The following is a 14,565-nucleotide window of genomic DNA, read 5'->3' as shown; positions in this document are numbered from 1 at the left end:
GGCAGGCACAGCACTCATTTCAGCATGTGTTTGTGTGTGCTGTCTGCGTCACTCATAGCACGTGCCTATATCGTGCACTATATCCAACATTTTTTTATATCGTTATCGAAGAAGATGTACCGTCGATAAATATCGATACCGTTTTATCACCCAGGCCTACCGTTAAGCTCGAAAAACGGGTGATTAAAGCACTGTAAAAGTGTCCTAACGGTAGTCCATATACTTGTGTGCTGTTTTCTAAGTGTTGTTAATTTAGTTTCATTGATTTACTGTTATCCACCTCATTTTTCCCGTAAGAGAGGGCACAGTCATTTGTAAATGTAATGTGTCTGGCTTCCGGTCTCATCCACGTCCAGCTATTTTTAGCTGTACAAAACCGCTCGTTTTGCTGCTTGATATTGCAAACCGGTGTGTCTTACCATATTATTTTAATATATTATCTTAATTATGAACACACTGGTTTGTAGTGCAAACAGTTTTACCGTTTACTGCTCGTTGTTATTCTTCTCGTTATTTCCTTGCAGTGGCTAATGAACCGGAAGTCTCGCCCATAGGCTTATTTCCGCATTGAAGAATAAGGTGGGTAGGTTTTATGAATATTTTTAATTAGTTTTTATTTTCGGATTTTTTAGTTTCATTTTAGTTATAGTAATATTGTTGTTTTTGTCATTTTTATTATTATTTTTTAAATATATCTATGTAATTTTGCTATTAGTTTTTATTTTATTAATACACTGTTATAGTTTTTATTATTAATATTTGAATACATTTTTCTTTTTATTTTATTTTCCATTTTCTTTTTCATTTAGGTTAGTTTTAGTAATTTTGTTGTTTTTGTTATTTCTATTCGTTTTTAATATATCTATATAATTTTTTATGCTTGTTTGTTTTTTAGTTCTCTAATATACTGTTATAGTTTTTAATGAATATTTTGAATTGATTTTTATTTTTATATTTTTGTTTTCATTTTCAATTTAGTGAAAATTTTAGAAATTTGGTTGGTTTTGCTATTTTTAGTAGTTTAAAAAAATAGCTATATAAGTTTTATATATATTTTTTAGTTTTTTAGTTCATTAATATACTGTTATAGTTTTTATTAATATTTTTAATTAGTTCTTATTTTTATATATTCCATTTTCATTTAAGTTAGTTTTAGTAATTTTATTGTTTTTGTCATTTTTATTCATTTTTAAAATACATCCATGTAATTTTTATACTTTAAGATATAAGATATAAGATAATCATAATAAAATAGTTTTATTTTGTATTTCTTGTGCATTTATTAATATACTAATAATTAATATGTGACCCTGGAGCACAAAAGCAGTGTTAAGTCGCTGGGGTATATTTGTAGCAATAGCCAACAATACATTGTATGGGTCAAAATTATTGATTTTTCTTTTATGCCAAAAATCATTAGGATATTAAGTAAAGATCATGTTCCATGAAGATATTTTGTAAGTTTCCTACTGTAAATATATCAAAACTTAATTTTTGATTAGTAATATGCATTGCTAAGAACTTCATTTAAACAACTTTAAAGGTGATTTTCTCAATATTTAGATTTTTTTGCACCCTCAGATTCCAGATTTTCAAATAGTTGTATCTCAGCCAAATATTGTCCTATCCTAACAAACCATACATCAATGGAAAGCTTATTTATTCAGTTTCAGATGATGTATAAACCTCAATTTTAAAAAACTGACACTTAAGACTGGTTTTGTGGACCAGGGTCACATATACCAATATAACAGTTTATTAATATACTGTTATAGTTTTTAATTTTTTGTTTTATATTTATATTTGGTTTTTATTTTTATATTTCCCGTTTTCATTTACTTAAAAAAAAAAAAAAAAAAAAAAAAATTCAAATGTATTAAAAACTAGAGTGGCATTAACATTTTCCTTAAAAATCAGGTTTCCAGAAACGACTTCAGGGTGAATGAATGACAGAATTTTCATTTTTGGAAAACGATTCCTTTAACATGGAGAGAAAACAGGAATAAAATTCTTTCAGGATTGATTCATGCATGAAAAGATGAAAGTGAAACGCGTGTCCAGACAATCTTACGTTTCTCATTGTTCTAGTTATTCTGAATCTAATTCATCCAATGCCATTAAAACGACTGATGTACTGGTTCTGGATCAGCGGTGGTTTAGCAGTGTGTCTCTTTAAGTGTGTGCCTTCATCACACTCAGATTGATTATCGTCTTCCTCCTCCTCTTTTCATTAGCTGATTGCACTGGTTTTGTGCGGGTGACCTTGTGTTTGTCCTGCTAATGGATCCAGTACTGTACGTCTGACACCGACCGCTGGATCCCAGCCCAGATTACATTTACGAGCAGCGTCTTATTTGAATGCAGCTGTGTTTTCCAGAGCGCCGCACCCAGACGTCCATCAGAGACGGCTCTGATAGAGTCATCAGCCGTTTATATGTGTACAGGTTTTTTTGCATTAGTGCTACAAAATATGCAGTATGCATATCACTGAAGAACACTGTATCCCACAATGCAATGCACTCAACTTGACCTGGAAGTCATATCAACTGATCATTATTTGATTGGACTGACAAAAGTTACATTTTTACACAAAATTTGATTTAAAAATGTAACTTTTTTTTTTTCTAAGGCAAAAACTCTATGCGTTAATTAAAGATGCTAGTTATATCACGTGTTTATTCTACTGTTTGAAATTATTTTTTGTAGAATACAGTATCTTTTTTTGCATAATCACTATTCAGTGCATACTAGTGTTATTTTAGTATCATTAATAGACTATTATAGTTTTTATTATTATTTATTTTGAATTTGTTTTTATTTTTATATTTTCAGTTTTTATTTTAATTCTAGTTTGAGTATTTTTTTGTAATTTTGTAATTTTTTTATAGTTTTTGTTTTTTTGTGAATATGTCTATATAGTTTTAATATTTTTATTAAATTAGTTATTTTAGTACTAGTTAAACCACATTAAACAACAATGAGAAATGTTGCTTTGGCAATTAGCTAAAGTTTTTAATATTTTATTTTATCTTAGTTACTTTATTTCAAGTTAATAAATTGTTTTAATTCTTATTGATATCATTAATTCGTTTTTTAATTTTTACATTTTTCATTTCAGTTAGTTTTAGTGATTTTGTTGTTAAAACATCTACTGTAATATGATTTTTATACATTTTTGTTTTAGTTCATTAATATACTGGTATAGTTTTTATTTATATTTTGAACGAGGTTTTATTTTTATTTTAGTTGGTTTTAGTCATTTTGCTGTGTTTTGTCATTTTTATTATTTTTTAATATATTTATTCAGTTTTTATACATCTTGTTTTAGTTCATTAATATACTGTTATAGTTTTTAATCCATATTTTGAATGAGTTTTTATTTTATTTTTTCATTTTAGTTCGTTTTAGTAATTTAGTTTAGTTTTGTCATTTTTATTTTTTTTAAATATCTATAATTTGTATACATTTTTGTTAATATTCTGTTATAGTTTTCATTAGTATTTTGAATGAGTTTTTATTTTTTTTTATTTTCAGTGGTTTATTTCAAGTAACAGAGTTGTTTGTTTGTTTTTTGTTTTTAGTTATATTTAATGATAATAGCCATGGTGCACACTACTTAGTAAGCAGTATGCAAGTATTCCATTCCAAACGCAGCCATTGTGAGCTCGTGCTCCGGCATACTGCTGTTTGAGTCATTTATTAATGCATACTGCATACTGTTTCACAATTTATTAAAAAAATAGTATGCAATATAGCATATGTTAAGCAGCTGGTTAGTATTCCTTTCTAAACAGCCAGTCTGTCTTGGTTAGTGTGAGTTTCATCCTGTCATGCTGAAAAAGCTGCATGAATAGAACTAGATGGATGATTTTAAAATTGAATTTGATGGAAAGAGAGAGAGTCAGGATAAATGAATGACGCCGACGGAGACGTTAAGCAGACAAAAGAGTCGAGGTTCAGGTAGAATGACAGACCGTTTGTGTTTAGCTCTTCTGTTCACTTCAGTGCTATAAATAGCGCTGGACTCTGCTGGACGTCCTGCGGTCGTATCTGTCTTGAGTAACAGAAATAATCGTGGAGCAGCTAATAAAAACACAGGGCTGCTTCCTGCTGCTAATGGACACCTGTGGCCTTCCCGCTGGCGCTGACGCTTCACTGCTGACGCGGCTCGATTCACGAGGAACCGCTTTAAAATAAGCCTCAGATCTGATTCTGAGGACTGTGACTTGAGGCTAATGGTGTGTCTGCATGAATAAAGTCTGTGGAAATGCATGTCTGTGTTTCCTGTGAGTTAATAGCTAATATACAGAGCCAGTGGCTGAATTCAAAACAGCATACTATTCTTCTTATTTCTGCTATATATAGATATAGCATTATGGTATTGATGGACTAAATATTATGCTGTAAAAGTAAGTCCCCGTTATTTTATTTTATTATTTTTTTTTTTTTTATACTTATTTTTTTTTTATTGTTTTTTGGTTGAGAACAGAAGAACACCTTACATAACAGAAAAAAAATAGATAAAAAAGCATTAAAAATCAATTAAAATATAGCAAAGGTTGTCATACATTACACATAAACTTTCAGGAATAACAAAGATTGCCATATGATACATATAAACCCTTACATTATATCAATAAACATTTATATACACTTACAAATGCAATGATTTAAACCACCAAGGAGCTTGTTAACCATTTCCTCCATTTCTCTAACCTCTGTTACTATTGTACCATTTCCGGGTTATTGCCTTTTTACTTGTTGCCAGTAAAATTTTAAATAAATATTTATCATCTTTTCCGACTTCATCTGGAATATCTCCCAAGTAAAGAACATAAAATGATTTTGGTATATGTCGAGTGAAAATACTAGTAATAGTAGACCGTACGACCTCCCAAAAACGATTCACTTTTGAACATTGCCAAAATATATTTTTTATTTGATTTTTTAAAGACAAATGAAAGAAGTGATATAGCAAACTATGCTTTAGTGATTATTTGATTTTATCTTATTGTACTTTATTTAATTTTGTTTTATTAAGCCAAATGAAAGTAGTGATATTGCAAACTTTGCATTAGTTAGTATTTATTTTATTTTGTTTTGTTTTGTTTTGTTTTGTTTTGTTTTGTTTTGCCAAATGAAAGAAGTGATATAGCAAACTTTGCATTAGTTAGTATTTATTTAATTGTATTTAATTGTATTTAATTTTATTTAATTTAATTTTATTTTATTTTATTTTATTTGTTTTGTTTTGTTTTGTTTTGTTTTGCCAAATGAAAGAAGTGATATAGCAAACTTTGCATTAGTTAGTATTTATTTTATTTTGTTTTGTTTTGTTTTGTTTTGTTTTGTTTTGTTTTGCCAAATGAAAGAAGTGATATAGCAAACTTTGCATTAGTTAGTATTTATTTAATTTTATTTAATTTTATTTAATTTTATTTAATTTGATTTGATTTGATTTGATTTGATTTGATTTGATTTTATTTTTTTAAAGCCAAATGAAAGAAGTGGCATAGCAAACAATTACCTTAGCTATAATTTTACAATTAATTTATTGTTTGTATTTATTGCACATTTGTATGACTTGCATAGTTTACCATTACTTCTGGTATGCTTTCCTCAGAAACAAACCACTGTGTGTGACTTATTGGGGTGCAAAGAAATGATTGATTCATATTGCGTGCTATTTTTTGAAGTGTTAACAGGTTTTTTGGAGAGCGCGCTGAGGTTCAGCATCTGATTAGTTTCCAGCCCTGCAGCAATGCTTTATTCTCTAATGTTTGCTTACTTCACCTCAGTCTCTGCTTCATTTAAAACACAGTGGTGTATGATGATGATGATGATGATGATGCAGTTACAGTTCTCTGTGTTCCTCTGCAGGTTCGGTGTGTTTGAGATGCTCAGTAACCAGATGAAGGACGAGGCTGGGAAGCTGGACAGCACTCGAGGGTTAGTCTGCGGTTTGGGTGCCGGCGTGATGGAGGCCGTCCTGGTCGTCTGTCCCATGGAGACCATAAAGGTGAGGTCAAAGGTCATTCATGTTGAACATTACATTAGCATTGGCATTTATTTCTGCCGCAGTTTTACCGTATGTGCTTAATCTCTCACGTTTCCAGGTGAAATTCATCCATGATCAAACCTCGGCTAATCCCAAATACAGAGGCTTTTTCCACGGAGTGCGAGAGATCGTCAGAACTCAAGGTGAAAAACCTGTTGTTTTGACTGTTTCAGATCATAGTTGTGGGAAAAACTCAGTGTCCTGATTGCAAGGTCTGTCCTGTTGAATTTTCCCCCATGACAAAAGTTTTAAAAGATAGTTGAGACACCTTAAAACAGTCTTCACTTTCTACTTGAGATTATGTAATTTTATTTATTTACTTATTCATTCATTCATTCATTCTCCAAACAATTAGACCTATAAAAGGTGGTTGGGATGCTGGAGCTGTCTTGCTGTTAGGAGCTGCATCCTGTTTATTTATTTATTTATTTTATTTTATTTATTTATTTTTTATTCCCTGCTCTTTACTTCAGTCTTTCTGTCAATGCTTTATACTCATCATGATAATGACAGTCTGAATATTATGCTTTAAATTTAAGTCACCATTATTTTATTTTATTTGTTTACTTGTCTTTTGCAGGACCATGTGGGGCTTTAATTTTGTTAAGTTTATTTTAGAAGCTACAAATAAGTCAAATGAAAAAAGTGATCTAGCAAGCAATTGCTTTAGCAATGATTACATTTTATATTTAAGTTTTGTATTATTTTTGCATAGTCTATCATTTGTTCTAGTATGCTTTTCTCAGAAAAAAAAACATTGTATGTGAATTATTGTAAGTATTGAGAAAAAAAATCAAATGTTTGTTAATCTCAGATTTGTCACTCTTGGTGTAGATTGCAATTCACTGTAAATATGTATTTGCAAATAAGTGATTTAAACATCACCATACTATTATAGTGCATATGATCGAATGTATATAATATGTGTTTTCCGTGTTGCTCTGTATGTGTCTCTCAGGAATCAGAGGGACGTATCAAGGCCTCACAGCAACCGTCCTCAAACAGGGATCCAATCAGGCGATCCGGTTCTTCATCATGACCTCTCTCAGGAACTGGTACAAGGGTGAGAGTGTGTTTGTGCATCTGCAGTATCACGCTCTATATAAAACACTGTGAGCTGCACTGCCCTCTGATGGCAGAGAGAGTCTCATCTCTTCACATTCGGTGTTTTTTTGGATGTGTTGTAGGTGACAATCCCAACAAATCCATCAACCCCATGATCACAGGAGCGTTTGGTGCGATTGCAGGAGCGGCGAGTGTGTTTGGAAACACGCCGCTGGACGTCATCAAGACCAGAATGCAGGTGCACAGATCATTTATCAGCTCATCTCAACACAAATCAATCCTGTTATGAGCAGTGAAGCTGTTTATATTGAAAGCACTTGATCTGCTGCATTGAAACACACCTTATTCTATCTGTTTTTGACTCAGTGCACAGCTAATCCAGCCACTTTATTTTCTCTATTATTTTAAATGATTTACAGATGTCATGAATTGATTTCTATGAATTGCATTAATTATGTAATATATATATGTGTGTGTGTGTGTGTGCATCTGACTGCTACACTTAAGCAAATCAAATTAAATTTTATTTATAAAGCACTTTAAAATAAAAATAAAAATAAAAATACAATACAGTAATACAATATTAGAAGAAAAAAGAAAACAAATAAATATCATATTAGAAAAAAAAATAAATAAAATAAGCAGCTCATGATATTTATGGTTTCTGGCCCACGAATTTCAGTCCTCATTTGTTTCAAATCATCTGAGATTGTAGCACTATGTATGAAATTAATTAGCTATTATAAAATAAAAAGGTTTTTTAAGGTGAAGTGTATACTAGAGTATTTCTGTTGGAAATGAAGTTTTAATGAATGTGTTTTTTTTTTTAGGGTTTGGAAGCTCATAAGTATAAAAGCACAATGGATTGTGCCATGAAGATCATGCGGCATGAAGGATCAGCAGCGTAAGTGTGTGTGTGTGTGAGTGTGTGAGTGAGTCTTGAGTGTGTGTGTGTGTGTGTGTGCGTGCGTGCATGCGAGCGAGTGTGCGTGCGAGTGTGTGTGTGTGTGTGTGTGTGTGTGAGAGTGTGTGTGAGTGTGTGTGTGTGCGTGTGTGTGTGTGTGTGTGTGTGCGCGTGTGTGTGTGTGTGTGAGTGTGTGTGAGTGAGTCTTGAGTGTGTGTGTGTGTGTGTGCGCGTGTGTGTGTGTGTGTGAGTGTGTGTGAGTGAGTCTTGAGTGTGTGTGTGTGTGTGTGCGCGTGTGTGTGTGTGTGTGAGTGTGTGTGAGTGAGTCTTGAGTGTGTGTGTGTGTGTGTGCGCGTGTGTGTGTGTGTGTGAGTGTGTGTGAGTGAGTCTTGAGTGTGTGTGTGTGTGTGTGCGCGTGTGTGTGTGTGTGTGAGTGTGTGTGAGTGAGTCTTGAGTGTGTGTGTGTGTGTGTGCGCGTGTGTGTGTGTGTGTGAGTGTGTGTGAGTGAGTCTTGAGTGTGTGTGTGTGTGTGTGCGCGTGTGTGTGTGTGTGTGAGTGTGTGTGAGTGAGTCTTGAGTGTGTGTGTGTGTGTGTGCGCGTGTGTGTGTGTGTGTGAGTGTGTGTGAGTGAGTCTTGAGTGTGTGTGTGTGTGTGTGCGCGTGTGTGTGTGTGTGTGAGTGTGTGTGAGTGAGTCTTGAGTGTGTGTGTGTGTGTGTGCGCGTGTGTGTGTGTGTGTGTGAGTGTGTGTGCGTTTGTGTGTGTGTGAGTTTGTGTGTGTGCGTTATTTCAGCTAGTTGCCAAGGCAAAATGTCTAATTTTTTTAAGTTGAAATACTAAAATTACTAGAACTAAATAAAATAAAACTTTATAAAAACTATAGACATATTTAAAATAAAAACAAAACTACTAAAAATGACAAAACCACACATTGAAATGACTAAAACTTTGACTAAAATTAAAATGTAAACAGACAAAATATAAACTGAAATTTCTATATAAATATATATTTAAAACATTAACAAAAATTATAATAGTATATCAATGATACTAAAATAACACTGGTTGCTGGTTAAGTTTAGAGTTGATTGATTTAGTTTTACAAACTGAGGTTTGTTAGTTGATGAAAACCTAATAATGAAATAATGAAAACATTAAAAAATAAAATCAAAATAAACACTTACTAAAAAGATGAAATATTTTATGTGATCATCTACATGTCTTGTGGCCATTAATCAGAAAACGTGAACATGTGAATGTGTAGTTAAATTCCTGAAATGTTATAATATATAGTATAATATTTAATTATAGTAATAACTAATATTAAATACATATTTTAGGTCAAAGGGATTCAGCTGACCAAAAAATAAAAATAAATAAATAAAAATGTTCGGGAATCCCTGATTTAACCCATAAACATATCTGTGCTACAGTCAGTGTTATTTTAGTATCACTGAGATACTATTATAGATTTTATTAATATTTTGAAATAGTTTTTATTGTGATATTTTCTGTTAACATTTTAATTTAATAAAGTTTTAATATTTTGCTGTGTTTTGTCTTTTGATTATTTTATTTACATTTTATTTTATTTAAATTTTTTATGCGTTTATATAGTTTTTTTTATCGTTTTTATTTCAGTTTTAGATATTTCATTACATCTACTAGAGACAAAATATGTTTTTTATAATATATTTAAGTTAACATTTATTTATGTAAATTGATGAATATTCACTCTTAAAAATAAAGCTGCTTAAAAGGTTCTTCACAGCGATGCCATAGAAGAACCATCTTTGGTTCCACAAAGAAGCATTCAGTCAAAGGTTCTTTAAAGAAGCATCTCTTACCTTTTTATAATCTGAAGAACCTTCTTTCGCCACAAAGAACCAAAGAGGTTCTTCAGATGTTAAAGGTTCTTTATGCAACCATTTAGACAAAAAAGGTTCTTCTAAGGCATCGTGAAGCACCTTTAGTTTTTAGAGTGTTGCTATGGTTTTGGTTTTAGTTAACTGTAATATCAGCGATTAAATGTGTGTGCAGGTTTTATAAGGGCACGGTCCCGCGGCTGGGCCGAGTGTGTTTGGACGTGGCCATCGTCTTCATCATCTACGAGGAGGTTGTGAAGGTCCTAAACAAAGTCTGGACGAGTGAGTGAAGGAATGAAGAGCCGAGACGCCTGCACTGTGACGTCTGCAGTCAATTCTTCCCATTAGTTCTGCCTTTAAACACGCACATAATATTTGAAAATAATCTTATTTCATATAACAGCTCTAAAAACTGCAGTCAAAATTAACATGAAACATTGTAAGTGCCAAATTTAACAGATTTTAAATATATTACTTAACTGCTAGATTTAATAAAGACGTTACGTTTGCGCGCTAATAAACGTTAAACTCTGAGCCAGAGAAATAATCTAGAGAAAAGTGTGACAGTAAATGAATTTAATGTTTTAACCAGAGAAAATCTTCAAGAGGAAGTGGGAATATTTACATGTTGAGAGTGTATGAATATTTATAGATATATTTACTTAACTACAGATCATTCCATAATACTGTACGAAAGATATTTAAAATTTGATTTTTTTTTTATCTTTCTGACATTTCTACTTAAAATGTTTTGTTTTTATCTAAGGCTAATATTTTTACATTTGCAAAACTTTTTTATTAATTAATTTGAATATATTTATTTTCCTGTTGCCCACGTGCCTTTAAACATCAAACTCTTGACATTTATTTTTCAACACCAACAGACATTTTTAATAATTCTTTTGTCAGTTTTGAAGCATCTTTTGTCGGGTGTGACCTGCTGTATCTGTCTATGTGCAATATCAACTGTATTATATATACAACTGGAATACAGATTCAGTGAATGTCAAATACATGCATGTACTGTAAATGTGACTGTTTCGCCTCTGAGCGGTCCTGATATGGATTATTAAAGTGTTTCTGCAGCATGCATCTCCAGCTGTGTGTGTGTGTGTGTGTGTGTGTGGTATGAGGTGAAATAGTGTCATCTATCTATCTTTTATTGATCCTAATTGAATGTGCAGTGCTGCTGCTGGCCGCTAGAGGGCAGACTCAACATAGATGTTTAGATCTCGTGCTTCAGTGCGCGTGCGTGCGCGTGCGTGCGTGTGTACCTGGTATTTGTGTGTGTGTGAGAGAGTGTGAGAGAGTGTGTGTGTGTGTGTGTTTGGGCCCTTTAGAAATACTCTGTAGGATTGTTTGTGCCGTAAACTGTTATGTGTATGCTCTTGGCCTTTTCTTTGTAGAGCTAGAGTGAAGGCTTCTTAAACTAAATGCTAATGTGCTAATAAAATTATTTTATTTTCACAGTTAAATCAGCTCTGTGACATTATTGTGTTTTTGGCTCTTAAAGTTCTACAAGGTACCTTTATTTTAAAGTTTGTGTAAACAAGGTCTGATTTTTGTACAAGATAAAATCATATATCTACACTTACATTCAAAGTTTTTTCAAGAAATTAATACTTTTATTAAGCAAGGATGCATTAAATTGATCAAAAGTGACAATAAAAACATTAATGTTACAAAAGGTTTCTATTTCGAATAAATGCTGTTCTTTTGAACTTTCTGTTCATCTGTGAGTCCTGAAAAATAAAATGTATCACGGTTTCCACAAAAATATTGTGCAGCATGACTGTTTTCAACATTGATAATAATCAGAAATGTTTCTTGAGCAGCAAATCAGCATCAGGGTTATTAAATAGTTAACTAATAGTTAAGTAAAGCCAAAAAATCTTAATTTACTTAAAATAAAACATAAAAATAAATCTTTAAATGCTAAAGCTGAAATAAAAATTTATATATACCCAGGTAACAAATTTAAGCTATTAAAACCCTTTAGGAACATAGTTTTGAAATGTTTCTAAAATATTAACTAGTCCATTTTTATATATTTTTTTGGTGATTGTAACTTTATTTAAAGGTTACAAAAACGTTTCTGACATTGTTCTACTAACTTTATTTTTATTAATTTTATGAATTTTTATTTTGTGAGAATGTTGTTCTAAGAACATTTTCTCTCAACATTATGAGAACATATCAAATGTTAAATGTTATAACTTTAAAAAAATGTTGCATTACAAAAACTAATAAAACCGACAAACTGCAAATATTATTATGATTTCTGAAGATCATGTGACACTGAAGACTGCAGTAATGATGCTGAAAATTCAGCTTTGATCTCAGAAATAAATTACAGTTTAACAGATACTCACATAGAAAACAGCTATTTTAAATTGTAATAATATTTTACAATTTTACTGATTTTACTGTATTTTTCTCAAATAAATGCAGCCTTGGAGAGCAAAACATGTCTTACCAAGTGTATATAGATTGACAGTTTGCCTGTGCAGAAGTCATCATGTTATGGACAGTTGCTATGCAGCTTCTAAGGTGTTCTAAGGTTGCTAGGGCGTTGCTAGGCGAGTGTCTGTGACCTGGTGGTGACCTCTGGAATAACACTAGTTCTGTATCAGTCTGTCAGAATGAAGGATTGTTTGACTTCTTTCTTCTTTTTTTGGGATGAAAGATGCGGCAGTGTGTCTGTCTGTCTGTCTGTCTCTCACACACTCCGCTGAGAGATTCCTTGTCTCTTTATGTCCTGCTACAATAGCTCTTTGTTAGAAACATGGAAAGGAATCTCTTTCTCTCTTGCTTTCGGTCTCTTTTATCAAATCTAGTCTTGTTCAGTCTCAATACGACCGACTGATAAGAAGAAACAGGTCTGTGATTTTCCAGCAGGATTCAGTGATTCTCTTCTTCTTTCACAGGACAGACGTGGATCTGTCTTTTGTTGTTCGTCCAGCTGTCGGTCATCAGAAACTCCCACCAGCAGATGTTTTACGGTGCTGGACGAGCGGTGCATACATGAGCTCTGATGCACGAGAGAATCGCATTCATCCGCAGAGAGAGACGGACAGTGAGTGACCCGTCTGACCTCTGCTTCTATTATCAGCCACGAAAACTAAAACTAAAACCACTAAAACACACTTCTGTTACTTGGAATAAAATAAACAGTAAATGAAATAAAATCTAAAAAAAATGTAACTTCTTTTATTTCAGCTAGTTGTCATGGAGACATTTATCATTTTTGTTTATTTTAACTTGAAGTACTAAGGTAACTATTAATATATTAGAAATTAATATACACATTTAAAATATATATACAGTATATAAAATAAAACAACAAAAATGATTAAAAAAATACTAAACAGAAAATATAAAATATAATTCAAAAATAGTAAGTTATAAACTATAATAGTAAATTATAGTAAATCGTGATTGTAATTATGATAGTATGATAGTATATATCACAAATACTAAAATAACACTCTAATGTTACTTTCCCCCCTTATTTTAGTTTTTTTTAAATGCATTTTTTCTTAATATTGTTACCAGCTGCTCACATTAACACACGGACTGCATTTGCTTTGCTGTTTTGTGTTCAAGTTTCTGTTTGCAACTTCTCTAAAAGTTCTTTAGTATTTCTACAAATATCTAAAGATTCTTGAATCAAGATGCATTTACTTGAGAAGCAAAATGATTGTTTTGTCAGAGAAATCAATCAAAATTACGGGAGCTTTATGCTTAGAAAGGAAAAAAAAGGCGTTAAGTGGATCAATAATTTATTTGTTATTATAAATATTTAATTTAATTTGAAATAAGCTTATTTTCCTGACCCCATTGTCAGATAAACACCCCATCTTTTGCTCTAATTTCTAAGAAAACAGGGCCTAATATCTTAGTAAATGTAGTTTGATTTATATTTACATATTTACACTACAAAACAAGAAAAAATGTTCTGAGTAAGAAATTAACTTTTGCTTAATTTTGATCAGATCTTGTTGGAATAAAGTGCATTATATTATTTTTTTGGTTATCTTACTATTTGTTTTTGTAATATTGTTACTCATACTTGTGAACTCTATTTGCACTCTAAAAAATGCTGGGTAAAATAGGGACAAACCCAGCAATTGGGCTGTTTTGACCCAGCGGTTGGGTTGTTTTGACCCAGCAGTTGGGTTGTTTTGACCCAGCAGTTGGGTTGTTTTGACCCAGCAGTTGGGTTGTTTTGACCCAGCAGTTGGGTTGTTTTGACCCAGCTATTAGGTTGTTTTGACCCAGCGGTTGGGTTAAATGTTTAACCCAACCTTCTGGGTAGTAACCCAACCGCTGGGTCAAAACAGCCCAATTGCTGGGTTTGTCCCTATTTTACCCAGCACTGGGTTGTATTTAACCCAGCATTTTTTAGTGTGTGCACTCTTATTTTTACAGAGTTTTCATTGTGTGCAGACTCACAGCAAATGCTTCGGCAGTACAAATACACGGTTCGAATCTGTTCTCTATTAAGTGTTCTATCAGATTTTTGTCCTTTTTTCACAGTGTTATCCATCAGACAGACTGACTCCATGGCATGCATTAGCGGCTGTCTGTCCCTTTTTAACCCAGCGCTGGGTTATATTTAACCCAGCATTTTTTAGAGTGCAGCGTCAGATGTGAGGGGGATTCCATAATCATAA

General features: G+C 32.2%; 1 protein-coding gene across 1 annotated transcript in view; it reads left to right on the top strand.

Moving 5' to 3' along the window:
* Nucleotides 1-10,592, top strand: part of LOC107670994 (tricarboxylate transport protein, mitochondrial-like) — a 23,930-nt gene extending 13,338 nt beyond the window's left edge. Inside the window, exons 4-9 of the mRNA XM_016463811.1 lie at nt 5,881-6,019; nt 6,117-6,201; nt 7,017-7,121; nt 7,246-7,361; nt 7,954-8,027; nt 10,065-10,592. Coding sequence (XP_016319297.1) covers nt 5,881-6,019; nt 6,117-6,201; nt 7,017-7,121; nt 7,246-7,361; nt 7,954-8,027; nt 10,065-10,179 — 634 coding nt within the window. The 3' untranslated portion in view covers nt 10,180-10,592. The remainder of the gene's footprint in view (nt 1-5,880; nt 6,020-6,116; nt 6,202-7,016; nt 7,122-7,245; nt 7,362-7,953; nt 8,028-10,064) is intronic.
* Nucleotides 10,593-14,565: the final 3,973 nt, after the last annotated feature.

Source organism: Sinocyclocheilus anshuiensis, unplaced genomic scaffold (assembly GCF_001515605.1).
Source record: "Sinocyclocheilus anshuiensis isolate Anshui unplaced genomic scaffold, SAMN03320099.WGS_v1.1 scaffold332, whole genome shotgun sequence".
Classification (NCBI taxonomy): Eukaryota; Metazoa; Chordata; class Actinopteri; order Cypriniformes; family Cyprinidae; genus Sinocyclocheilus; species Sinocyclocheilus anshuiensis.
Note: the sequence above shows the minus strand (reverse complement) of the source record. Positions and strands in the feature narration are given on the sequence as shown.